Here is a 25,893-nt window from a genome sequence, read left to right as displayed (position 1 = left end):
CCGGCTCTCTAGCCAACCCGGGAGGAGCGTCCCAACAAACCTTACCACGTCCGCCCAGGGTGTCGGGCCGCCAGCCCCGGCGCGAGCACCTTGGAGTCTCCCCTGCGGGCTCTTCGCACCCTGGGGCCCCGCCCTCTCCGAGGCCCCGCCCCCCGCCCCGCCCTATCCTCCTCCCGCCCGCAGGCGGGCGCTCAGTGACCAGCCCCAGGCTCCCGGCCGCCCCGCGCTTGCTTTCCCTCTGCTTCCTCCCGGGCGGTCTCCGGCGGCGCTATGGCACCCCGAAACTTCCCGGTCCCTCAGGTGCGCAGGCGGGGCCGACTGCCGAGGCAGAGCTGGGAGGGAGTGGGCATGGGGCAAGGCCGTCGTGGGGGTGGGAGAGGGCCGGCCTAGAAGCCCACGAGAGGCCTGAAGTGGGGAAGGCGCCTGCTCAGTTTCGATTTGGTTAGCTCTCTGGCTGCAGGTTGGAGAATGGATGGGGAGAGGACCGAAGGGGAGGGCAGGGAAGCTAGAGGGACAGGCGCAGTTGTCCAGAGAGTGTCAGCAGCCTGGTCCAGGAAAGAGCAGTGGGGAAGGAGACCTGGAGATGAGGTGTGCCCCAGGGAGAGCCGACAGAACTTTACGTGGGTCCAGCCCAAAGTCTAACATCTTGGACGACCTCCAAGGGCGTTGATAATCTGGCCCTGATTTGTCTTCCCGCCTCTTCTCTGCCAGCTGTCCTTAGAGCAGCCATCCAGGGGCTGTGCACCTTCCCAGGGAGATGCACTTTCAGGCTCCCCTTCGTCTCCACTGCCTTTCTCCTTCCTTCACCAAATGTAAGACCCCCCCCCCCTCAGCTCAGAAGTCACGTTTCCCCCTCTCAGATACTTCCCCTACCATCCGAGCAAGCACTCTCAGCTTAGCTCTTACGCATCCCCTGGTAGTTCGTTCCTATTCCTCCTGTTCTTTGTGATTCAGGTCTAGATGCCCAGCACCACACTATGCCTAGCAACCTGAAACGTGCAGAATCAGTGAATACTTTTGAAAAAAGTGACCGCTGGTCGTTTATTCTGGGAACTTAACGACCCCTGGGGGAAGAACAGACATTTAAAGCAGTGAACTAGGGGGCTGTTCAGAGTGCTTATCCGACAACCCCTCAACTGCTTCCACAGTCCATCCTACTCTAAGCTTGACAGGTGTCTCAACAAATGCTTACTTATGAGTAACAAAAATGTTAATAAGATATAAAATTGAATTTACAATTTACCTATTTAAAAAATACATGAAATATACTGAGAGAGATTATCATTGGTTGATAGATTTGGGGTGCTTTTAATCTTTTTTTATAAATCTGTTATAAACAGTATATGTTATTTCCATATCAAGGAGGAAAACAAACAAATCAGATGGTAACCATTGAAAACCAAATTTGTCCTTTTCTTTTTTGGGCTGCATCCGTGGTACATGGATGTTACCAGGCTAGGGGTCCAATCAGAGCTGTAGCCACTGGCCTATGCCACAGCCACAGCAACGCGAGATCCAAGCCGTGTATGCCACCTAAACCACAGCTCCCAGAAACACCAGATCTTTAACCCATTGAGGGATCCCAGGGATCAAACCCACGTCTTCATGGATGCTATTTGGGTTCATTAACTGCTAAGCCATGACGGGAATTCCCTGTCTTTATTTTCTTAATAATTAGTCAGGCTTCTTTGTTATATGCTGTGAATTCATTTAGATTTTAATACTTTTCCCATATCCATTCCGCCTTACATAATCTGGGACAATAGTTCCTCATTATTCGAATCCTTGTCTGTAATAGAAAAAATATGGAATAACGAATATATTTATACATTTAAAAAACCATAAATTTATTACTTTCAAGTTGTATATTTTATAAACAATATAAATTGGCATTGATATGCAAAGTGAGGTCAGCTGATAAAAACAATGACAATTCACAACAGGGTCTAATTCATATATCATCACATAACTTCAGAGACCTTTAAACACAAAAGCTAGGTGCTAGAACCAGAAGTTGAAGGCATATTGAAGGAATCCTTAATATTATGAGGTCTAGGTTTCAAAAAGCAACCAATTCTAGAATGGATTCTACTCTGGAACTGTTTCTTGATTATTTCTTGTTGCATCTCTTTCAGTGTAAAATGGAACCTCTGAAACTCAGGTGTGGCATCAACAAAGTCCAGAAGGTCGTCCACACTCTTTCTCACAGCAGATAACTTAAGTTCCGCAGTCTGCTCCTCAGTGCCACCTTTCTGAACAACTTCCTTTGTACTTCCTCCTTTTGTTTTGGGGGCACTACCCTCTTCTTCTTCATCCCCAGTTAACCACACCCTGTTCTCATGCAGCTTGGGTTCCAACTCCTCACATTTCTCAAGAATCTCTCTATAATCTCCATCTTCTAATCCTTGAAGCTCATATTCAGGTTCCTTTTTATAAAGAAGGTTTTCCCATGCACTTGCTATGGTTATTTGTTTTACTTCATCCCAACTCTTCCCCCAGTTGAAAACTGCACTCTTGATGTTGTAGATTTTAATCTTGGAAACTCCCTTTTCTCCCTTCTCTTGCTCATCATCACTGTCTTCAAAAATTACAAGACTCTCCTCAAGTTGCTTCCACCTGTAGAGTCGTTTGCAGCTCAAGATCACACCCTGATTCATTGGTTGAATCAAGCTTGAAGTGTTATTGGGAAAGAACATGCATTTTATTCGACCATCCTCACTGGTTAGTGATTCAGCGGAAGGGTGAACTGGGGAACTGTCCAGAAGTAACAGCGCCCTGACGTCCTCCTCATGGAATCTTAGAACATTAAGTTGAAAGTGCTTGACCTCAGGAACAAAGTTTTGAAAAAACCATTCTGAAAATAATTCTCTGGTGAACCAAACATCTTTACTAGGTTTGTATATCACAGGTAATGAACATGTGTCCTCTTTTACACTTTTAGGCAGCTTTGATTTTCCAATAATAACTGACTTTAACTTATGAGTTCCATCTGCATTTGCACATAAAAGCGCAGACAACCGTTCTTTGTTTATTTTCCTCCCGGGCAGGCAGATATCTTTTCTGCTTGCCTGAGTATTTTCTGGCACTGACTTCCAAAAGAGGTCAGTCTCATCCCCACTGTACAGCTGAGCAAGGCACAGTTTCTCCTCTTTGATAAGCATGGACAGATTTTGTCGAAATGGCTCAACATTTTCTGAAGCTGAATTTAGGACTTGTTCCCCACATGCTTTTCGGTTCCCAATTGCATGCCTGTTTCGAAATCTAAAAAGCCAACCAGTGCTGGCTTTGAAGTCTGTTCTCCCAAAACACTGCGCGAATCTCTCTGCAGCAGCCTGAAGTTCCACGCCTCTGACAGGGACACCAGCCGAGCGTTTCTGTTGGTACCACATGTAGACGGCATCATCCACGTCGCCGTATTTGGCTCCGGTGGTCCTCTTTCTCTTCTCAGCCCCTACTAATGGCATGTCCTGCTTCAGCACAAAGTCCAAAATCAACTTCTTGTTCTTTTTAATGTCATAAAACGTTGATTTACTGATTCCAAATTCATCCATGACACTTTTAAGAGATCCCCCAGCTTCGATCCTACTTAGAACCTTCATTTTCTCCTCCAAGTTCAAAGTTGTATATTTCCCTCTCTTGTTCATACTGAATTTGGTCTCAAACAATCAACACGGATAAAAAGGGAAAAGCCTTACAGAATTGGAAAAAAAAGTTAAGAGCAAAGCAAACTCCTGCGCCTGAAACTAGCACAGAGCCCCAAAAGGCACAGGCATTTTAGAGGAATGGGCTGAAAGGGATAAGGGCTCATGACAGAAGTGCTAGTCCGGAGGTAAATGTCTTAGGAACTCAGAAAGTAGCCACTGCCAAAGTCCTGTCCAGCAGCTTCTCCTGCAAGATGTGGATGATCAGTCTTCAGAACCCCCTTCTGAACAGGTCTTCTCTCCCTTGGCAGATACAGCAGCGCCAGTCAGGAATAACAGACACGCTTGCACACTCTCCGTAACTGAATACAGGAAAGACACAAGAGGAAGACAGACACAAAAGTGAGATGTGTCCACAAGAAGAACAGACTCAGGTAAGATAAATCTCAATAACAACAACTGGTGCTTCAGAAGGGAGTGTGAAAGCCTCGAAGGCCAGGCCAGAATAGGACTGTGTAACAGAGATGCGGTGTGGTTTTTCCTCTTGCAAAACCACCCGGCTTTACCGCACTGCCAGAAAAGAAAATGGTGCTCAGGTTGCTCTGCACAGAGTGGTCACGGTCGGGAGAGCCGGAGCTCAGGGTGTGTCGTCTCTCTAGGTGAAGAAGAAAGGTAGCTGGTTCTGGGGTCCGTACGAATGAAATCCAGCTTTTACTGCACTTAATACAGCGTTCTCAAAGGCAAAGCTGTATCGGGTTTCTTATGTTGACCGAGGTAAACCTGTAAATAAGTAAATAATGTCTTTCTTACTGGCCCTTTTCACTCTCAGATCTTCTTCCTGGCGTTTTCTCAAAGGTTGTTTTTCACTGAAACTTTTTCATATTCAGGATATTACTGTTTCAGAATCACGGCACTTCTTAGAAATGAGTCCAGAAGTTTTATGAAAGTGTTACAGTAGTTAAAAAATTATTAAAAAGATCTGTCTTTGCGATTGTTTTCCTAAATTTACATTTACTGTTAAGTAATGTACTTTTTTCTTGGGTGGGGGGCAGATTTGCAGCATATGGAAGTTTTCAGGCCAAGGGTCTCATCAGAGCCGCAGCCTCCGGCCTATGCTACAGCCATGACCACGCCAGATCCAAGCTGCATCTTCAGCCCACACTGCAACTTGTGGCACCACTGGATCCTTAACCCACTGAGCCAGGCCAGGGATGGAACCTGCATCCTCACAGACACTAGGTCGGGTTCCTAAGCCGCTGAGCCACAACTGGAACTCCAGTAACGTACTTTTTATATTCGAGACTTTATATGATTTCTCTTCAGTATAGATTGTACTTAATTTGATGAAGACAATTTTCCCACTGCTTGAAGAAGCTGAAGGGGTTTCTCTGCTGGTGTTTCCGATCGTGTGTTTCCCAGAAACCCTTCTGTTCGCACACTCTTCTGTAGCTCTGCACCTTCAGATGCTTCTCGTAGACCTCCTGGTGCTGCCCGGTGCCATTCCGTGTCTTTAAAAATGTTCTACTCTAGATGAATTTCATGGTTCTCACTCCAGATACACACCCTCATGGGAAGTAACAAAACTGCCACTTTTATCCATTCCAGGTGCTAGGAAGAAAGAAAAGTATGTCAGAGAAATGAGAAAAATGATTGTTATTTCAGTTATTTTTCCTCTTTTAGGGCAGAGCCTGACTGACTTTCATTCATTTCAGAATTCTCAAAAGCCTCCCCTCCAGAAACCCAGAAGAGTCCAGACCATCAGCTTTCCTCTGACATTTGTTGCGAGGCATGTGTGCTGGTTTATACAGTACTAAGAGGATCCTGAAGGAGTATGATGGTTACTAGGGTGTGGAGCCAATGACAGCCTGAGTAAGGTCAAGCAGCCTCCTAAAAGAGGCAGCTCTGACCAAGGCAATTACTATTGTAAATGGAAAAGGAAGAGGAAAGGAAGTTTGTTAGGCAACAGCAGCACCATTACATTGAGCCAATCACCCAGCAAAATCATTCCGCCCACTCAGTTGCGTGGTGTCTCAGAATAAACTGCGTGTTTTTGCTTTTTTTTTTTAACTTAATGAATTTTATTCCATTTATAGTTGTACAGGGATCATCACAACCCAGTTTTATAGCATTTCCATTCCAAACCCTCAGCCCATTCCCCGCCTGCCCCCCCCCCCCCCCCCCCCGCCCCCCGCGCCGGTCTCCTTTTGCATGTGTTTGCTTTCACTGCTTCCCAGCTATACAATCACCATCTCTCAAACTGCCCCAGCAGGGGAAAGTGAAATCAAAATGAAAGACTACAAGAGTTCCAGCTGTGGTGCAGTGGGTTGAGAATCCAACTGCAGTGGTTTGGGTTGCTGCGGAGGGAAGGCTTTTAATCCCTGGCACAGCACAGGGGGATAAAGGATCTAGCGTTGCTGCAGCTGCAGTTTGGATTCAGTCCCAGTCCCCAGTCCCCAGGGACTTTTGTGGACTCCACAGTAAAGGTAAGCAACTCTGGCAGCTTTTTTTTCTTTTTTTTTTTTTTTTGGCTTTTTTAAGGCCGAACCCAGGGCAATGGAAGTTTCCAGGCTAGGGGTCAAATCAGAGCTACAGCTGCCGGCCTACACCACAGCCAGAGCAACCCCAGGCCAGAGCCGAATCTGTGACCTACCCCACAGCTCAGGGCAATGCCGGATCCTTAACCCATTGAGCAAGGCCAGGGATCGAACCTGTGTTCTGATGGGTCCTAGTCAGGTTCCTTACCCCTGAGCCACAATGGGCACTTCCTGGCAGCAAACTTTGAACAACGCCACTCATCAGTGGCTCTCACTCACAGTTCACTATTTTTTTTTTTTGTCTTTGTTGTTGTTGTTGTTGCTATTTCTTGGGCCGCTCCCGCGGCATATGGAGGTTCCCAGGCTAGGGGTTGAATCGGAGCTGTAGCCACCGGCCCACGCCAGAGCCACAGCAACTCGGGATCCGAGCCGCGTCTGCAACCTACACCACAGCTCATGGCAACGCCAGATCGTTAACCCGCTGAGCAAGGTCAGGGACCGAACCCGCAACCTCATGGTTCCTAGTCGGATTCGTTAACCACTGCGCCACGACGGGAACTCCACAGTTCACTATTTTGTGCCTTGCCTCCTCTTCTTGGTTTCAAGGAGTCTCTTTTCCCAGTTTTTTTCTCCCCTTTTTTCCAAGCAGCTCCTTGGCTACATTATAAATCAGGCCTGCCAGTGACACCTGGGACACAACTGGTAGAACTTCATTTATTCGCTTTAACAAGTTCCAACTATATGCTCCCACTTAGGCCAGATGAAGATCTCAATGCTAAGAACATGACTGTCCCCTGGTCCTGAGAGACTGGAAACAATAGTTACTTTTGAAGAAACTAAGTCCCCACAGTGAGATGCTAAGGAAATGAACCTACTCTGAAACATATTCAAGGGACACAGGCAGATGCTTATTATTATCGACTCTGTTTTTTTGGTTTTGTTTTGTGTTGTTTTTTTGGCCATACCTGCAGCATATGGAAGTTCCCAGACGAGGGTCTGAATTGGAGCTGCAGCTGCCGGCCTACACCACAGCCATAGCAATGTGGGATCCAAGCCACGTCTGTGACCTACACCGCAGCTCATGGCAATGCCAGGTCCTTAACCCACTGAGAGAGGCCAGGAATTGAACCCTCATCCTCATGGTTACTATGTGGGTTTCTTAACTGCCGAGTCACAGGGGGAACGCCTTATTATCGCCTCTGTTTGATCCTTTTCTTTCATTCAAAAAGGATCAAGATCTCTGCCTCAGAGGAGTATAACATGAGTCTATCCAAAAGCTAAAATAGAATAATAACCTGGTAGTGGTCTCCTATTTTATTCCTGCCTTAAACTTAGCTCCAGATAAACTGCTTTGGAAAGAAGCTCCCCCCCCAAACCTTCAAACGATGCTTTTTATTTCATTTACTTTATTAAATGCAATCTCTTCATCCCCATTCAAAGCACTCCATAATATGACCAGATGATCTTATCTTGTAACTCTCTACATGTAGCTCAGTTACATTTAGTAAAAAAGTACTATGAATTTTCGCACATCCACATCTCTGCAGCTCTCAAGGCTGTGCTCTTCCCTTTCCCTTTGCCTGGATGTGCCCCCACCCGCTGCTGTAGGCAAAACCCTCAAGGTTCTTTATAATTTTCCCTAATGTTCATTTCCTTGGAATTCCCACAGCATTCAGCTTCGGGCTCACCCTTTTCTACCTTGTCTCACTGTGAAATTGGCTCTATCCTGTTGCCAGATGTCTTTTGTCGTATGAACCCTGTAACAATGGCTACACATAGATTTAGTAAGTAATTCCTTGACTAGTACAGGCTGACACTATGAAAAGAGTGACAGCTGGAAGAACACAAACAACCTGAAACACTCAGACTCTTCTAACTCTGATTTAGTAAATATTTCAGGAATGCCTGTCTTACCCAGGCGACTCTGCCAGACGTTGCAGGAACAGGATGAAAAGAAAGATCCCATCTTCTAGGAAGCATGCTGCGGTGGAAAAGCAGAAGATAGGATAAATAGGACCTAAATTCCACTGGAAGACCTACCAGTGGTGAATTATATGACTCTGAGCTCTCGATTTCTCTGTGAAGGAGAACTGTAAATGGGACTTATTCCACAGGTTAAAACCTCAATTAAAAAAAAAAAAAAAATCGTTGTGAGCATGCATGTCCCAGCCATGGGTACAAACCCTCAGGGGCCGTCGATGCTGGCCCGGACAAAACGGCCTCTTAATCCAGGAGGCTGCGACGAGCGCCGGGTCTACCGCTCCGGCACGGCCGGTTGAGCCCCAGAAAGGACAGGGCCCTGCGCAAAGAAGGGGATGGCGACTCTCAAGGCCGAGGTCCCGGTTACCAGGCTCCGCCCGCAGCCCGGATGCGACACTAGGACGACCGGGATGCAAGAGCCTGACAGAGCTGGGAGGCGAGACGGCGCCACACACGCGCGGAGCCGCGCGCAGCGCCCTCCAGGCTGGGCGGGTCCGCAGACTCGGTGGCAATAACTGGTCCACGCCGCCTGGGCTGAGCCTGGGCGGGAGACTGACGGTCCCGCGGGGCCCCGAGCCGCGGCGCTCCCCGACCCGGCCGGGCTGCGGCGGCCCCTCCCCGGAAGTGCGCTGCTTCTGCTTCCGGTCGAAGCGCGGGTCTTAGACCGCGACGCGGGAAGCAACCTCAGGTTGGTTGGAGGGGCCGGGTGAGCCGGAGTGGTGTCCGGACCTGCGCCCCCGAGCCCTCGGACTAAGCTGGGCGGCCTCTGAGGGGCGCCGGGCGGAGAGCTGTCCTTACGACAGTGGCCGGAAGGGCGGCGTTTTGCGGCGGAGCCCGAAGAAGAGAGAGCGGCCTCCGCGAAGCCGGGCCGTCCGAGGTAACCGAGAAGCGGCTTCCCCTTCGGCGCCGGGGCCGCGACAGACGCCGGGGGCGCTTGCGGGCGGCCGGGCCGTGTCGGGCGAAGTCCGCCGTCAGGCTCCGGAGGCGGCTCTTTCCTCCCTTGGCGCGTTTGGCGCCCAGGGCCGCGCGCGGTGGGACCCCGCACAGACACGCCCGCGGGCGCCGTGCTCCCGGGCGCGCCGTGGCGGTCCCGGCCCGGGCGGTAGGGACCACGTTGCCGCCTCTGCCGGCGTTTGTTCTGCTGCCTGACGGTACCGCGGGAGGACTGGGCAGTCCAGCCTCGGAGAGATGGGCTTCTGCTGGTGCGGGAGCGTGGGAATTGTCCCCGCGCCTCCCGAGCCGGGTGGGCAGCGAGGAGCCAGACGTTTGTGAATACCGTGCATCCTGCACAGAATTTCGGTGCAGTTTGTGCCGGAACAGCTCGGGAAAAGTGCGGCTCACGAGGCTTCTCCGCCTCGCTTAGAGGTCTCAGGGACCTTTAGAAGGAAGGTAATCACGACCAACTCATATGCTCTCTTCTTGTTGCCCCATGACGTTTGGATGAACATTTTGTGAACAAAGGTCAGCCGTAGTTTTTCCTCGGTCAGTTAAAGAGAAATTTAAAATACAGGTATTAGGAGTTCCCTGGTGACCTAGCAGGTTGAGAATCTGTCCTACTCTGGAAGGTGTTTTGTGGCGCAGGTCCCAACTGGGTTCCACCCCTGGCCGGGGAACCTCCACAGGCAGTGGGCGCGGGCCACCCCCATCACCACCAAAAAAGAATACGAAGAATCTGGCATCGTCACTGCAGCTACTTAGTTGGCTGCTGTGGCACTGGGGTGGATCCCTGGCCTGGGAACTTCTGCACGTGTGCGTGTGGCCCCCCCCCCCCCAAAAAAAATAATAAAATCACAAAACCTGGAAAAAGTAAAACACAAATAAATTTTATGCCCAGTGCTTTTTGCTTTTGACTTATGGAAGTTCCCAGGCTAGCGGTGGAATAGGAGCTGCAGCTGCCGGCCTTTGTCATAGCAATGCTGGATCTGAGCCTCCTCTGTGACCTACAGCACAGCTCACTGCAATGCGATCCTTAACGCACTCAGCGAGGCCAGGTGTTGAACCTGCGTCTTGATGTATACTAGTCAGGTTTGTTTCTTCTGAGCCACAAAGGGAACTCCTTCTGTTCCGTGCTCTTGATGTGTTTTGTAAGGAAAGGCCAAGAGGAGCTAAGCAACTAGTTACCTAATTGGGAGGTGTTGGAGTTCCCATCGTGGCACAGTGGTTAACGAGTCTGACTAGGAACCATGAGGTCGCGGGTTCAATCTCTGGCCCCGCCCAGTGGGTTAAGGATCCGGCGTTTCTGTGAGCTGTGCTGTGGCTCTGGCACAGGCCGGCGGCTATAGCTCTGATTAGACTCCTAGCCTGGGACCCTCCATATGCTGCGGGAGCATATGGCAAAAACAAACAAACAAACAAACAAATTGGAAGATGTCTTTTGAGAAGAGTAAGTTTCCATTTGTCCCAATTACTTTCCTTCTACTCTGCTCGCAGTGTTTCAGCTCTCCTGCCGGTATTCATGCAATGGAAAGGAGTGCCTCAAATGTTCCAGGAAGTGAAGGCTTCCATCTTTTCAAGAGGTTGAGGAGTCATAGATGCTGTTCCCTCATATTAAACACAAAAAGGCTAGGGCAACATGTTGAAATTTATGAGAAACTCAGATTATTCTCCTGATCTTTCCTTGAGTTGGAGAGGATCAAACACGAATTGGATTAATTAAATCTTTGGCTAATTCCCCAAGCTCCTTGAAGCCAGTAGCTTCTAATTTTCTCACCCACCCACCACTTCTGATTTTTTTTTTTTTTTTTAAGCAAAGTCATTTATTGTCATTTGTCTTCAGTTAGCTGCTCTGTATTCAGTTGATAATGGAAAGAAAAGGTGAGCAACAAGGGCCTGGCAGTTGATTTGTAAAGTTCAATTTTCTCTCAGATAAGTAGCAAGTAGTAAAGTTCATGTGACTTTCCTATTGACCTGTGCTTTTTTCTCCCCTTAATAACTTAGGAAGAAGACCCTTTAACTGATTTTGTCCCAGACTCGACCGGCTCTCCGTTGTCAGTAGTGCTGCTGTTGCGGCATCCAACTCAGGAGCACAGTCATTCCTAGAAAAGCATGATGACTGTAGACCTGAAGGTGGCGGAGCACTTGAGCCCTCAAACCAGGCCTCTGTGGGAGGGCAAGGAACCTGTGACAGCGAGCGCCAGTCAGCGTAAGAACTATGCCCCACAGCCAGCCAGTCTTAGTCCTGAGAAGTCTCACCAGCACTTCCGGAGTTTCCTCTATCATGAGGCAGCTGGACCCCGTGAGGCTGTTGTCCAGCTTCAGGAATTATGCCGCCAATGGCTGAGGCCAGAGATTCATTCAAAAGAGCAGATCTTGGAGCTGCTGGTGCTAGAGCAGTTTCTGACCATTCTGCCCAGGGACACCCAGACCCAGATAAAGAAGCACCATCTACAGAGCATCGAGGAGGCTGTGGTCCTGGTGGAACGCTTGCAGGGGGACTCTAGTCAAAGGCAGAATGGGGTGAGAAGAAAGGTTCCTGATGTGTACCATGAGATGGGGTGAAGGAGGGTATGTGGGGCCTGGGGCCGTTAATTGAGAAGGAAGATGAGCTAGGTGGCCTTTGTGTTGTTCCTTCAGGTAAAGCAGCTACAGCAGGAGCTGAAAGCACAGCCCCGCAGCCACCGTCAGTCCCCAGGTTTCAGAGATCCTGGCAGAGACTCCCCAGGCCTTAGGGAAGAAGTGGCCTTTTGTTCTCTTGGCAGCGAGGGTGTGTGGAGGGTAACGCCCCTGGCCTGACTTGGTCAAGGAGGAGGTGGGCCTCGGGTTCTCAGAAACAGACAAAAGGCACCAAGGAGGGGCGAGAAGGGGGCAGAGCCGAGAAAGCAGGGCCCCTTAGAGACCAAAGGAGAGTGAGGACGGTAAAGAGAAGGAGAAACCGACCACCAGGGCCAGGGCCAGACCCAGCCGGTGAGGAAGCGAGAAAGCGGAATGCAGACAGACTCGGAAATGGGAAGATCTGGAGCCCAGCAGAGCAGCTGAGAGGAGAAAGGCCCCGAGGGATGGCGTCCCCTGTGCCCTGCGTCCGTGGTGGCTCCCAGGCTCTGCTCTGAGGGTTGCAGGGCATGCCCTTGGGCAGGTGGCAGCACGCCCACTGGCCTCAGGCCTGCTGCGAATGCGAATGTCCGTGCGGGGCGGGGGACGGGTTTTGTGTCAGCATCATGTGGGGGAGGTTTGATCCCCCCTTGTCCTCCGCTTCCTCCCCACTTTGTGGGAGCCCCTTCCCTGGCCACGTGGAGAAGCTGGTTGACAGGACAAGGCGCAAATGCATGTGTGTCATCCTTTGAGAAAACAGGAAACAAGGCCAGGATCTGAGTTGAGAGAGAAAGTGTGTGAAGGCAGCCTGTGGTCTGAGGTGGGCTGTGTGCAGGGGGTGGGGGTGCTGCCTGGGGGCGCTGGCGTGGGCCCAGCTTGGTTCCTCTTAGCCCAGTTTGCCGGATGCTGCGGGTAGGTCTTTGTGGGAAACGGGCGGCCCGGGATCTCTGTGTCTTTTTGTTACTCCCTTGAGTGTCTTCCGCTTCCCACGGTCTGGACTGTGTGCTTTTTCCTCCCTCTCGCCCCCGTCCCCCACGCCCGGGGCTGATGAGAGTGGGGCTTATTTCTAGGTTGCAGTCCATGAGCTGGCAAAGGCGGCCGTGCTCTTGGGAGAAACAGCAGAGGCCTCGGGCTTCAGGCCGAAGTCAGCAGAGTCCCAGCCAGTGGGAATGTCCCCGGAGGAAGAATTTGGGGGTGTACAGCAGGGCCTACAGGAACCGCTGAGCGGGAGCAGGCCCACAGAGACGGAGCCCGTGTGTGAGAGCGGTAAGCAGCGTCCTGTCCTTTTCCTTCTCCTGGGTCTGTGGCAGGAATTTGTTAAAGCAGGATGTCATGAGCAGTTTTTGTTTGCCTTTTTATGGCCGCAACAGTGGCACATGGATGTTCAGGCCAGGGATTGAATCTGAGCTGCACCTGCAACCTGAGCCATAGCTGCGGCTATACCAGATCCTTTAACCCACTGTTCTGGGCTGGGAATTGAACCCGCACCTCTGCAGCAACCTGAGCCACTGTTGTTGGATTCTTAACCCACTGTGCCACGGTGGGAACTCCTGTTGTGAGCATTTTTTGGCCTACCTTATGGATCTGCTAATATGGAATCAAACGCAGCCCCATTAGCTATTAGGTTGCCTCCCAGGTGGCAGTAGACGAGTCCAGGTGTGGGTGAAGCTGCGGGTTGGCCTAAGGCACAGAAATCTCCAAACCACAGTACCTGGTAGTGACACCAGGAGTCAGTTTTTCAGAAAAATAGAGGGTCGAGCCCACCTCATCCTCATAAAATACGGAAAGAATTGAGATCAGAAAAGGCTTGTGGGAGTTCCCGTCGTGGCGCAGTGGTTAACGAATCCGACTAGGAACCATGAGGTTGCGGGTTCAGTCCCTGCCCTTGCTCAGTGGGTTAACGATCCGGCGTTGCCGTGAGCTGTGGTGTAGGTTGCAGACGCGGCTCGGATCCCACGTTGCTGTGGCTCTGGCGTAGGCCGGCGGCTACAGCTCCGATTGGACCCATAGCCTGGGAACCTCCATATGCCACAGAAGCGGCCCAAAGAAATAGCCAAAAAAAAAAAAAAAAAAAAGAAAAAGAAATGGCTTGTGAGTGGCAGAATGTGCAAACAGTTATGTACCAGGAAAATAATAAAAAATAATTAAAAAAAAAAAAACCCAACTGCATTTCTTACTGTACCCTGGTGTCCATGAGCACTTAATTGTCAAGTTTTTGTTGTTCTTTTTTTTTTTTGGCCAGCCCAAGGCACATGGAGTTCCAGGCCAGCAATCAGACCTTTGCTGCAGTCGAGACAAACCACAGCTTTGACAACACCAGATCCTTAACCCACTGTCCCAAGCCGGGGATCAAACCTATGTCCCAGTGTTCCCAAGATACCACCAATCCTATTGGCCACAGCGGGAACTCCATTTTCAAGTATGTTTTTGCTTTGCCTATCTGTGAGCAATTTGTGTCCGGAGAGGAAGATATAAAAAGGGTTTTTCCTTTTGTTAATTTCTTTCATGAAAACGAGGGAATCTGTTTTAGAAGGTGGTAGGTACTTCGTTCATTTTAACTAGAAAAAGGCCGTTTGTGGACACCATACACTAGTAAAGGTGTCTCATCAATACTGAAGAGAATCAGAGGCTCTTCGGCAGTTTAGAAATGAGCCTAGGGTGTTCAGAAACAAGTGAGAGAAACTTTCTGTGGCTTTTTTCACCTACAGCAGTGCCTGCTCACCAGATCCTAGCCTTTCCTGAACAGACAAACAGCAGAGACTGGACAGTGGCACCTGAGCTCGTCTTGCCCGAGGCCCAGGTGAGCTGTGCTTTGCAGCTCTTTGGGGCTGCCTTTCCCTGCTGCCCCGACCTACACGTCCAGCAGGTCCTTAGAGGTGGAGGCCTAGATGTTCCCCAGGACTTGGGGCACCTGTTTGCTAATCTCCTGCCTCCTTCCTTTCTGCCCTCTCACTTTAAACAAAAAGAAAAAGAAACTGCTTTTAGTTCTTCAGTACCTGGCCTACCATTCAGCTCCTGAGTCAGAGGGGTGGGCTATCTCTGTAGTGGCAAATATTGAGCTGAAGCCCATTCTCTTCTTTAGAGCTTGTTGACATTTGAAGAAGTAGCCATATATTTTTCCCAGGAGGAATGGGAGCTACTGGATCCCACTCAGAAGGCCCTCTACAATGATGTAATGCATGAAAACTATGAGACTGTCATCTCTGTAGGTAAAGATCCTCCCCTTCCCTTTGCATGGGAGTCGAGTGATGTGTCATGTTGTTGACATGCTGAGAACACACCCCTGCGAGACAGACTCTGTTCTAGTAGCTGATTGGTTCTCAGCCCAAAGGTGTGGGCAGGAAAAAGTGCATCCATGGAAGTTCCCTTTGTGGCTCAGTGGTAACGAACCTGACCAGTATCCATGAAGATTTGGATTTGATCCCTGGCCTCGCTCAGTGGGTTAAGGATCGGGCATTGCCGTGAGCAGTGGTATAGGTTGCGGACTCTGTTTCGAGCCCGTGTTGCTGTGGCTGTGGCGCAGGCCTGCAACTGTAGCTCCGCCATATGCCACAGGTTCAGCCCTAAGAGAAAAAAAGACAGGTGTATCCAGGTCACCAGGGAGCTTTTCCAAGTGCACATGCTCATTCCTTATCCTGAATCGCAGTCCTTCCTTCCCTCTTGGCCTCCACATTACTCTTCCCTTCTCTGTCGCATCTCCGCAGTGGAATCCACCAGTCATGCAGTCTTTTAGGCAGAGTGCTTGTGGTCACCCTCTACACCCTTCTCGTCATACCCCACTAGTACTAATGCATCCCTGGTCCTCTTGGCTCCACCCTCACCATGTAGCCCGAGTCTAACTGAGTCTCAGCTTCCTGTGCCAGCATTGTGGTACGTCAGTGGCATCTCTAACAAGGTCCACCTCAGTACTTTCTGCCTGACACCCCCTGTCACCACTCCTGCCCTTCTACAGTGCGTTTCATATACAAGAGCCACTTTCTTAAAAACCTGATGATAGCAGGACATTTCTTTGCATCAAAACCTTTCTGTGTCTTTTCACACATTTAAAAGAAATCCAGGCTCCTTACTGAGGCACCCAGTACCCTCCAAGTTCTGGCCCCTCCTCACCTCCCTGCCTCCATCTCCTGCCACCTCTGCCTGTCACAGTCCTCTTTAGCCACACTTATCCTCTTGCTATTTTCTGAACTCACCAAACTCATTTCAGACTTTGCATTTCCTCTGCCTGGCACGCTGCACTCTGAGTACTGCATTTTTTAACACCTCTAGTTTTTTTTCCTATTCAGAAGGATTCACATCATGAAAGGAAAAGAAAAATATTTCCTTTTATTGACTTTATTCATTAAAACTGAAGAGAGTCGTAGTTCCCATTGTGGCTCAGAGGTGACAAACCCGACTAGTATCCATGAGGATGCAGGTTTGATACCTAGCCTCGTTCAGTGGGTTAAGGATCCACTGTTGCTGTGAGCTGTGGTGTAGGCTGCAGATGCAGCTCGGATCCCACATTACTGTGGCGGTGGTGTGGGCCGGCAGCTTTGATTCAGCCCCAAGCCTGGGAATTTATAGGCTGCACCTATGGCCCTAAAAAGCAAAAAACAAACAAACTGAAGAGAATCAACTAAGGAACCTCACAAGCTGGTAGATGGTTGATTCTTGTTTAAAATGATAAAGCCATTTCTAGGTACCGTGTAAAACTTGTAGAGGTATTCCATCTCTACTGAAACAATCAGGATCTTCTCTGTTTTGGCAGTGAGCCTAGTATGTTCACAGACAGAAGGGAGAGATATTTCCTTTGGCTCTTACACCCACAGCAGTGCCTGCTCACCAGATCCTAGCCTTTCCTGAACAGACAAACAGCAGAGACTGGACAGTGGCACCTGAGCTCGTCTTGCCCGAGGCCCAGGTGAGCTGTGCTTTGCAGCTCTTTGGGGCTGCCTTTCCCTGCTGCCCCATGACCCACACGTTCCAGCAGGCGCTCAGAGGCATAAGTCCAGGACTTTGGGCATCTAGTTGCTGAACCATTGCTTACTTCCTTTCTGCCTTCTCACTTTAAAAAAAAAAAACCTCATATGCTATTAGTTCTTTAGTGACTGGCTTACCATGCAGTTCATGGCTCAGAAGGTTGGGCTGCTTTTGAAGTGGCAAGTATTGAGCTGAAGCCCGTTCTCTTCTTTAGAGCTTGTTGACATTTGAAGAAGTGGCCATGTGTTTTTCCCAGGAGGAGTGGGAACTACTGGATCCCACTCAGAAGGCCCTCTACAATGATGTAATGCATGAAAACTATGAGACTGTCATCTCTGTAGGTAAAGATCCTCCCCTTCCCTCTGCATGGGAGTCAAGTGATGTGTCATGTTGTTGACATGCTGGGAACACACCCCTGCGAGACAGGCTCTGTTCTAGTAGCTGATTGGTTCTCAGCCAGATGGTGTGGGCAAGGAAAAAGTGTATCCAGGTCACCAGGGAGCTTTTTCCATGTGCACGTTCTTTAGCCTATATAGAATTCGTGATCTCTTCTTTCCCCCCGATTTGCCCTTACGTCTTTCTCATCTCTGTAAAAGGCATCTCCATTCACCCTGTTGCCCAGAGCAAGAAACAGAGAGTCAGTCTTTGCCTTGATCTTGCCATAAAGCCCCACTATGTTTAACACATTACTCCTGGCTCCACCTTCACTGAGTAGCCTGAATCGGAACATGTCTCAGCGTCTTGGCCTTAGAGCATCCTGTTCTCAGCCAGTGTTATTTCTGTTGAGGTTCACCTTAGTACTGTCTAAGTGGCACTTGCTGCCATGACTCTTGCCCTCCCACAGCGTTTTTTCTGTAAGGCAGCCAGAGTCTTTTAAAGGTCTGATCAGATCACATTTTCCTGTTTTAAAACCTTGTGATGACTTCTCATCACGTTCAAGGTAAAAATCCAAATTCCTTCCCAAGGCTCCCAGGACCCTCAGAGATCTGGCCCCTCCTCATCTCCCTGCAGGTGTCTCCTGCCCCTCGTGCCCTTGCTCTGTCCTCTTTATTCACACTGGTCATCTTGCTGTTTCATAAACTCGATGCACACATGTCTTCTTTCCCCCTCCCCATGCCTCACACATTTCTGCCACATGGCCAAGTCCTCACATTAGGGTCCCGCTCAAATATCACTTCTCAAAGAGGCTTTTCACACAGCCTTATCTAAAATAGCCTCACACAAAGAGAATCTTAAATGCTCTCTGGCCCTGCTTTAGTTGTCTTCAAACCATCGATCACTTCCTGACATTTTATTTGTTGTTGATTGATGTTTGGTTCTCTCACTCTGCACCAGAAGATAAGCTCCATGAGATCAGGGGACTTGGCTTGTTCACCACTGTATCCCTAGCACATCGAGAGAGCCGGGCACCCAGTAGCCTCTCAGTACAGATTTATTGAATGACCGAGTGGTGACTATTTCCATCCTTGGCAATATGACTTAGAGAAAGTCCACAGAGCAATTCTGGTCTGTGTCTTCCACCCGAATGTGAACCAGTGAGCTATGGGAGTGGTAGAAATCCCTCCTAGTCCAGTGTCTGGTGCCTGAGAGCTCCACTGAAAGCCAAACTCAAAATTGCTGTAATAGAACAGGATGCACTTGCGCATGTGAGGCCCAACCCACTCACCTTCACATTGGCCCCCCTAGATCTGGTCTTGGCCAGTACGAGTCCTCCTAGAGACTTAGTAGGAGCAGCGTGTACTTTCTGCTGCCTCTGGGATTTGGTTGCACTTAGTAGCATAGAGGGGATTCTTGGTAGCAGGAGATGGGGAAGTTGCACTGGATTCCCATACTCTATCCTTTTCATTTGTCCAGCTTAGGTGTATTTCTCAGTCTCTTTGCATGTCCCCACAAAAACATAGTAGTATAAGCCTGATACCAGATAAGAGTCTATCCATTTAAGCGTTTTGCATTCCAGCCTGTTAAAGTGTCCTTTGCTCTTCCTGAAATAGTCTGGAATTAGTGGATCATTGTTAAATTACCAGTCCTTGACCTCAGTTTTTTATTTCACAGCATTGTTTGTGTTCCCCAAACCTAAAGTGATCTCCTGTCTAGAGCAAGGTGAAGAGCCATGGGTTCAAAGATCCCTGGAGTTCAAGGACAGTTCTGAAGAGCTACCTGCTGGTAAGTACACCAAGGGGAAGAAGGGAAACGCATCTTGACAGGAACCTTTCCAAGGGCTTAAAGTTTATCATTCTGTTTATCTGTTTTCTTATAAATTTGTGTTCTACCAGTTTTTTCTTCATCATCATGGCTTTCTTGCTCTGCTATATAGTTAGCTGTGTCTTATGTTTATTCCAGCAGGGCTAAAGCTCAAAAAGGACACTGAAAATCATCAGCCTATATGTCTTTCTGACTTAGAAATACAAGCATCAGTAGAGATAGCATCCAGAAAGGCCAAGTTGAAAGTTCCCCAGAAAACAGTGAGCAAAGAAAATCATGGTGATATGCACAGGATGGGGAAATGGAACCGAGATTTTCCAGTGAAGAAGAAAAAGAAACTTTCAACCTGGAAACAAGAGCTGCTGAAACTTATGGATCGTCACAAAAAGGAACGTGCAGGGGAGAAGGCTTTTAAATGCCAGGAATGTGGGAAAAGCTTCAGAGTTAGCTCTGACCTTATTAAACACCAGAGAATTCACACCGAAGAGAAACCGTACAAATGTCTGCAGTGTGATAAGAGGTTTAGATGGAGGTCAGATCTTAATAAGCACCTAAGAACACACCAAGGAATAAAACCATATAGATGTTCGTGGTGTGGGAAATGCTTCAGTCAAAATTCACATCTCCACACACACCAGAGAACTCACACTGGAGAGAAGCCCTTTACATGTCATGAATGTGGGAAGAAATTCAATCAGAATTCGCACCTTGTTAAACACTGGAGAACCCACACAGGTGAGCAGCCTCATAGCTGTAGCACGTGCAGGAGAAACTTCAGCAGGCGCTCAAGCCTTCTTAGACATCAGAAACTCCACCAGTAAAGGAAAGCTTTTTCAGGATCCTCAGTCTGAAGAAATTCACCAAGTGGAGCTTGACCCTAAAGTTATGAAAAATACAAAATTATAAAGTGTGAAGAATTTTTCAACATTGTAGTTTTTCATCAGGAAACTTTGGTGATACAAACAAGTTTCACAGAAGGGATCCAGGTTGGCGCTGCAAGAGATGCGTTAGTAGTTGCACTACTTGGTGTTTTTACTGAAAACTTCCAGGGAATTCTGTAGCAAGGGAAGTGTTCTAAGAACATTCTGAGTAAACGAAAAGGCTGTTTAGGAATTATATTTGACCGAGTCACAAATTCAGCTTCCAGAGGTAGATGTGGCCATGAATTGGTCTTCTCTGGTCACAGAGGTTAAAGATTGTTGGTTTGTATTGGTCTCCCCAGCCTCGCTCAAACATGTATGATAGAAGCATTTGTATCGTGGTCTTCCCAAACAAAAAGCAATAATGTACATGCGTAATTGCATAGTATTGTCTTCCAAGTTAAATAATTTCGTTAATCTCACGACACAGAAATGAATTCTAATGAAAAATTTTCAAAGAACCAAGTTGGGTTTTCTTACTTTCATCATTGGACGCGGTTCACAAATTTGGACCTGATTTGAGTTCTTCACCTTTTTAGCAAATTCAGCTCTTGAATGCTAACACTTTCTACTGTGACGAAATCATATTTACTTCTACAGGGAGTCTGCCAGTTGAAACATTCACTCTTTTCTGCCTCTGGTGGTGGGTGGAAAAAGAACACCTCTAAGAAGGAGATTCTTATGGACGCAGGTTGGAATCATTAGCCACGTAAAGGAAGAATTTTCTGCAGTGAAAGACTAGACTGCTTATGTATCAGTGTCAATAGGATAAAAGTGAGCACTTTTCTGAGACCTCAATGGAAATTAATGGGAATTCAAAATCAGCTTCTCAGGTTTTTGTCTGTTTGCATTTTTAACTTGGCTTTTGTTTGTTATTACGGCCATGGGCAGAGTTCTGAGACCTGTAGTGTTTGCTGCACCAGGATCCTGTGGGTCCCTGGGGGTGGTGCCGTGGGAATCCAGGTTCCCAAAAGGAGAGGTTGGGGAAGTGATGCTGAGTAGCGGGCAAGGACGGGCGAAGCCACATCCGCCTTGGTTGACGTACACTCTACACCATGAAGCAGGCAAGGTCGTCCTGTCCGTGTGTTCTCCAGCGTAGCATGTACCAGCAGCCCTGGCTGACCCATTCGATAGACTGCCGAAAACCCCTGGAGGCTGTGGGTTGTCTTGTAACACCCTCTTCTCTGCGACAGTGACTCAGATGTGTCCCTGTGAGAGCTTCAGGTATAATCGGGAATGGGGTCAAATGCTGTCTTCCCTTTACAGATAGGGACATTGAGGCTTGAAGAGATAACGGAGGCTTGTGAAGACCCCGTTGCCAGCGGGGCTGTGGCTGTCACTTAGCTTGTCAGGCAGGCCTGACCTGTGTGTGATCTCTGCACAGCCAGGCCAGATGACGTTGTGTTGTATCTCTTTCTAGCTTGTAAAGCATCCGTGTTTCTGGGTTGGTTCCTGAACCACTCTTAAGTCTCCGTTCTCTCTATGCCCTGGAGGTAACCCTCAACTCAGGGTCTTTGTGGGGAGGAGAGGGACTGATGAAGGAAAAAGCACCTGCCAGCCGGGCCAACAGCAGAGCCTCAGTCTGTGTGCATTTCCTTCCCTTTCCCCGGGTCCCCGGGATACGCTGGGGGCCTGACTGCCGTGAAGAAGCAGATGCTCCTGTGGCTGTTGCAGCTCCTTCCAGGAGCCGGGCAGTGGTGGCGGTGATTCCCTTGGTTGATTTGGTCCTTGGCTTCGGAGGTTTATGGTGTAAGCCAGCTGGGCTGTTGGTCTGGTGTTCCAGCCGGATGTCGTCGTCTTCCCTGAGAGGACCCAGAGCACGTGTCCTTTCTTAAGCACAGCCAGCTCTGAGGCTCTGGTCTGCAGAGCTCTTGCCCAGCACCCTCAGCCTTACAGCCCTGGGGCTCGCTCTCCTCCCAAGGTGGACGTGTGGGTTTCTCGCTGGCACTGCTTTCATTCATTGAATTGAATGAGTGTCTGTTATGTGCCCAGGTCCCCTTCTAAACGAAGGGTGTAGTCGTGGACAAGGCGTCAGAACCACGTCCTCGGAGTTCCCGTCGTGGCGCAGGGGTTAATGAACCCGGTTCCATCCCTGGCCTTGCTCAGTGGGTTAAGGATCCGGCGTTGCCGTGAGCTGTGGTGTAGGTTGCAGACGTGGCTCGGATCCCGCGTTGCTGTGGCTCTGGTGTAGGCTGGTGGCTACAGCTCCGATTCGACCCCGAGCCTGGGAATCTCCATATGCCGCGGGAGCAGCCTAAGAAATGACAAAAAAGACAAAAAAAAAAAAAAAAGAACCATGTCCTCACGGACCTTGTGTCCTAATGGCCAGTAAGAAGGGAGCGGCCATGCTTTTTGGTCCTCGCCGTTTGACAGGGTCATGAGATAGTTTCGAGCAGTGGGTTGTGAGCAGAAATCTCTGGTCTTGGCTCAGGCATTTCTCTGTTGGTGCAGACTCTCTGGTGCTGTCTTTTCTTGCCGCAGTCACGTAAGCACTTACGGAGAGAGGAGTCACCAGGTCAGAACAGGCTGCAGGGCTGGCTGAGCCCCCATATTTGGGGTGGGTCTTCTGTTCTGGAGAGGCCTGTTTTTTTTGTTTTTTGTTTTTTCCTCTTAGGACCACCTGCAGCATATGGTGGTTCCCAGGGTAGGGGTGGAATTGGAGCTGCAGCTGCCCGCCTACACCGCAGCTCACAGCAACACCGGATTCTTAAGCCCCTGTGTGAGGCCAGGGACCAATCCTCTCTCCTCACGGATGCTAGTCAGATTCATTTCCATTGAGGTATGACAGGAACTCCCTGGCCTGTCTTAATAGGGCTGGCTATTCTAGAGCTCAGAATTTTTTTTTTTTTTTTGTAATTCCACCAGGCCTTTGTTCTTAGAAGAGATCTACTTCTTATAGATGCTCCACTGAGCTGATGTAACAGTGATGGAAGCACTTAGGAGCTTACGTGGCTGTAGGTATCAGAAATAAAGAGTGATTGTATACTCAGGAAAAATCCTGGAGAGGTCAGTTCTTGCAGTGAACAAGGCAACCATCTTTCGCTCTATCTGGCCTTATTCCATTTTCTTTATCTTTTTCACCCTCTGATCCACTCACCCACATGCACAAAACACATGCCTCTTGTTCAGTGGGCTAGGTAGAAGGTAGGATTTGTTTTCCATTCTTAATGTGATTGCAGTAGACTTCAAGTAATGATTTGGTACAACTTTTGTCGCTGACCTCTACAAACAAATTGCAAAGCATTTGCAAGAAAATAAAATGTGAGGGAACTCCACTGTTCAAGTAGAGTTGATTTACAAGAAAAGGCAAATATTTTATACTTCAGAAAAATATTTTTTAGAAGGTAGTAGCTTCGTTCCTTAGCTAACATAGTAACATAGTTCCTTAGCTAAAGGTGGTTTAAAAAAAAAAAATTTCCTTCATCTCATAAACATGGCAAGCATTACCCTGCATCAAAGCTATTTATCCTCCTTAAAGGAGCAGCTCAGTAGTTCCCATTGTGGCACAGCAGAAACGAATCCGACTAGGAACCATGAGGTTGCAGGTTCCATCCCTGGCCTCAATCAGTGGGTTAAAGATCCAGTGTGGCTGTGACTGTGGTGTAGGTCGCAGATGCAGCTCGGATCTGGCATTGCTGTAGCTCCACTGTAGGCTGGTGGCTACAGCTCTGATTGGACCCCTAGCCTGGGAACCTCCATATGCAGCATGTGCAGCCCTAAAAAGGACAAAAAGACAGGAAAAAAAAAAGAAGCAGAAGCAGCCCGTATTTCCATTGTTATCCTTTGAGTTAAGAGATGCTTCTAAATGTTCTCCTCTTGGATGTCTCCAGAGCTCCCACATTTTGAAATCCAAGCTTGCACAATCGTGCTGTCTTCTGTTAACCTTCCCTCATGTACCAGTCAGTCATGTCTGCTCTTACCACTTTGAACACTCTACTTACTCCCTTCACAGCACATGTCACAAGATAGAGTTATTTGGCTTATTTACTCAAGTTTTTTCTCCCTCATTAGAATGTAGGCATTAGGGGCAAAGGCTCTGTCCATCTTCTACAGACTTGAATAATCAGTGTTGAATGCAAGTCTGACATGTTACAAAATAAATAAAAGAATTAATATGTTAAACAGCAAAACTTGCCATAGCCACCTGGACACTAGCTTTGGTCACTCAGAGCCCCCAGGCCCAGCGTTGTCCCTTCTTCGGGTGTTGAGTGCTTAAACAGGTGCATGATGGCCATGAGCCTTGGTCTCGTTCTTTACTAGGAGAGCAGAAGGAAAGCACAGAGAATGCTTATGTCATCTGTTGGAATGGCTAAGGCTATCGTTTTATCTACATGAATGTTCTAGCCTGGAACTCATAACTTCACCCTGGAATGGGAAGACTGAACCCCATGGGTACCCCAGGAAAAGCAGCTCCACTCAGGTCGCCTCTCTTCCCAGCACTCACTGCCACCACGTCTGCTCTCAATCCCTTGCCAGCAGCGCGAGCCTGAATGCCTCTCTTCCCATGGACTCTGTCAACACTGAGGCCTGTAAAAGGATGTGGAAGGAACCTTAAAAATCTGGTCCATGATTGGTAGCAAATTGGTATTAACAGGACACTTACCTCTAAATGTTTTAGACACCTAGATCTATTTCATGAAAAAGTTACTCTATACCCAAAAACTGAGGATAGTGTTTTAGGTAAGTCAGTGTCTTATTAAAGAGGGACTTAGAGGGAGTTCCCGTCGTGGCTCAGTGGTTAACGAATCCGACTAGGAACCATGAGGTTTCGGGTTCGATCCCTGGCCTCGCTCAGTGGGTTGGGGATTGGCATTGCCGTGAGCTATGGTGTAGGCTGCAGGCACGGCTTGGATCTGTCATTTCTGTGGCTGTGGTGTAGGCTGGCAGCTGTGGCTCCCATTGGACCCCTGGCCTGTGACTCTCCATATGCCGTGGGTGTGGCCCTAAAAAGCAAAATAAGTAAATAAGTAAAGAGGGTCTTAGAGTGTTTATATTTAAAATTACAAAGTGAATCCTGGTCCACTTAAACCTGTGTTTTTTTTCCAGTGGCGACTCCTGTAGTACTACACTCTCCATAGTTGGTTGAATCTGTAGGTGTGGAACTGTGAATACGGAGGAACCACTGGATGAGAAGGAACTATACTGTAGGTTAAGTGGCTCTACAATTATGCATGGATTTCCTAAGGCATGAAGGATGGGAACCCCTAGTCCCTGCATTGTTCAGGGATTCGCTGTCCAGGCCTTCAGTGATTGTCAGCTTTACTTAATCATGGAGGACTCGGATGGTGCATGGCATGGTCGTGCCCAGCATCTCTTAGTCTATGTGGGATACTGTTTTGTGAAACACTGCGCTACTTAAACATTTTACAATTACAGGAACCTTAGAAAATAGCTGACTTAGTAGAACAAGTTAAGTACCTTTCCCTCATACCATACAGCCTCTTGGGTGGTGGGATAGGCATCCCCATTAAAGATGAGGAAGTTGGAGCCTCAGTTCCCATGCCTAGATACCGTGATCAGAGGAGAACCCGTACTCCCCCGTGCTCCTTTTTTTTTTTTTGTCTCTGCCATTTCTTGGGCCACTCCCGAGGCACATGGGGTTCCCAGGCTAGGGGTCTAATCGGAGCTGTAGCCGCCAGCCTACGCCAGTGCTTAAACAGGTGCATGATGGCCATGAGCCTTGGTCCCGCCACAGCAACGCGGGATCCGAGCCGCATCTGCGACCTACACCACAGCTCACGGCAACGCCGGATCCTTAACCCACTGAGCAAGGGCAGGGATCGAACCAAAACCTCATGGCCACGACGGGAACTCCAGGGCAGAGATCTTAAGGAAGCTTCTCCCACACTGAGACCACTGGCAAGGTCTCTACCAGGGGGTGGGGGGTTCTGGTGGGCACTCGAGTGGAGCGTTGTTGAAGCTTTTCCCACGCTGCCCACACTCGAGGGGGCCGGGCCAGCCGGCAAGCCCTGCACGGGGAGCCGTGGGATTGCTTCCCACCGTGGTGCACTGATGAGGCTTCTCCCCCGAGTGGTTGCTCTGGTGGACGGCGAGGCTGGAGCGCGGGCGGAAGCTTCTCCCACGTTCCCACCCTGGCGGGGTCTCTGCCCTGCGTGGGTCCTGAGGGGG

The 25,893-nt window shown here is 49.0% G+C and overlaps 2 protein-coding genes and 1 long non-coding RNA gene across 20 annotated transcripts in view; 1 reads left to right on the top strand and 2 right to left on the bottom strand.

Moving 5' to 3' along the window:
• Nucleotides 1-1,869: 1,869 nt before the first annotated feature.
• TIGD7 (tigger transposable element derived 7) lies at nucleotides 1,870-4,745 on the bottom strand. Its single transcript, XM_047780737.1, has one exon. The coding sequence runs from the start codon at nucleotides 3,642-3,644 to the stop codon at nucleotides 1,995-1,997; it is 1,650 nt and encodes a 549-aa protein (XP_047636693.1). The 5' UTR covers nucleotides 3,645-4,745; the 3' UTR covers nucleotides 1,870-1,994.
• Nucleotides 4,746-4,846: 101 nt separating this feature from the next.
• On the bottom strand, nucleotides 4,847-8,763 carry LOC125127556 (uncharacterized). Its single transcript, XR_007134980.1, has 3 exons — nucleotides 8,359-8,763; nucleotides 8,090-8,156; nucleotides 4,847-5,249 (listed from the first exon to the last, which is right to left on the bottom strand). It is a non-coding gene; the product is annotated as an uncharacterized LOC125127556 (long non-coding RNA).
• Nucleotides 8,764-8,779: 16 nt separating this feature from the next.
• Nucleotides 8,780-25,893, top strand: part of ZNF75A (zinc finger protein 75a) — a 66,126-nt gene continuing 49,012 nt past the window's right edge. For 5 of the 18 annotated variants that reach the window (XR_007134963.1, XR_007134962.1, XR_007134965.1 and 2 more), the window contains exons 1-6: nucleotides 8,780-9,032; nucleotides 11,093-11,611; nucleotides 12,754-12,949; nucleotides 14,392-14,483; nucleotides 14,766-14,892; nucleotides 16,492-16,583. Coding sequence is in view for 5 of the 18 variants with exons in the window: in XM_047780715.1 (XP_047636671.1) it covers nucleotides 11,201-11,611; nucleotides 12,754-12,949; nucleotides 14,392-14,483; nucleotides 14,766-14,892; nucleotides 16,492-16,583 (918 nt within the window). In the remaining 13 variants the exon portion in view is untranslated. The other 13 variants (XM_047780714.1, XR_007134970.1, XR_007134972.1 and 10 more) reach the window with 13 other exon arrangements.

The sequence above is a fragment of the Phacochoerus africanus genome, chromosome 5, assembly GCF_016906955.1.
Source record: "Phacochoerus africanus isolate WHEZ1 chromosome 5, ROS_Pafr_v1, whole genome shotgun sequence".
NCBI classification, from domain to species: domain Eukaryota; kingdom Metazoa; phylum Chordata; class Mammalia; order Artiodactyla; family Suidae; genus Phacochoerus; species Phacochoerus africanus.
The sequence above is the reverse complement of the archived record's forward strand: the minus strand, read 5'-3'. Positions and strand labels throughout refer to the sequence as shown.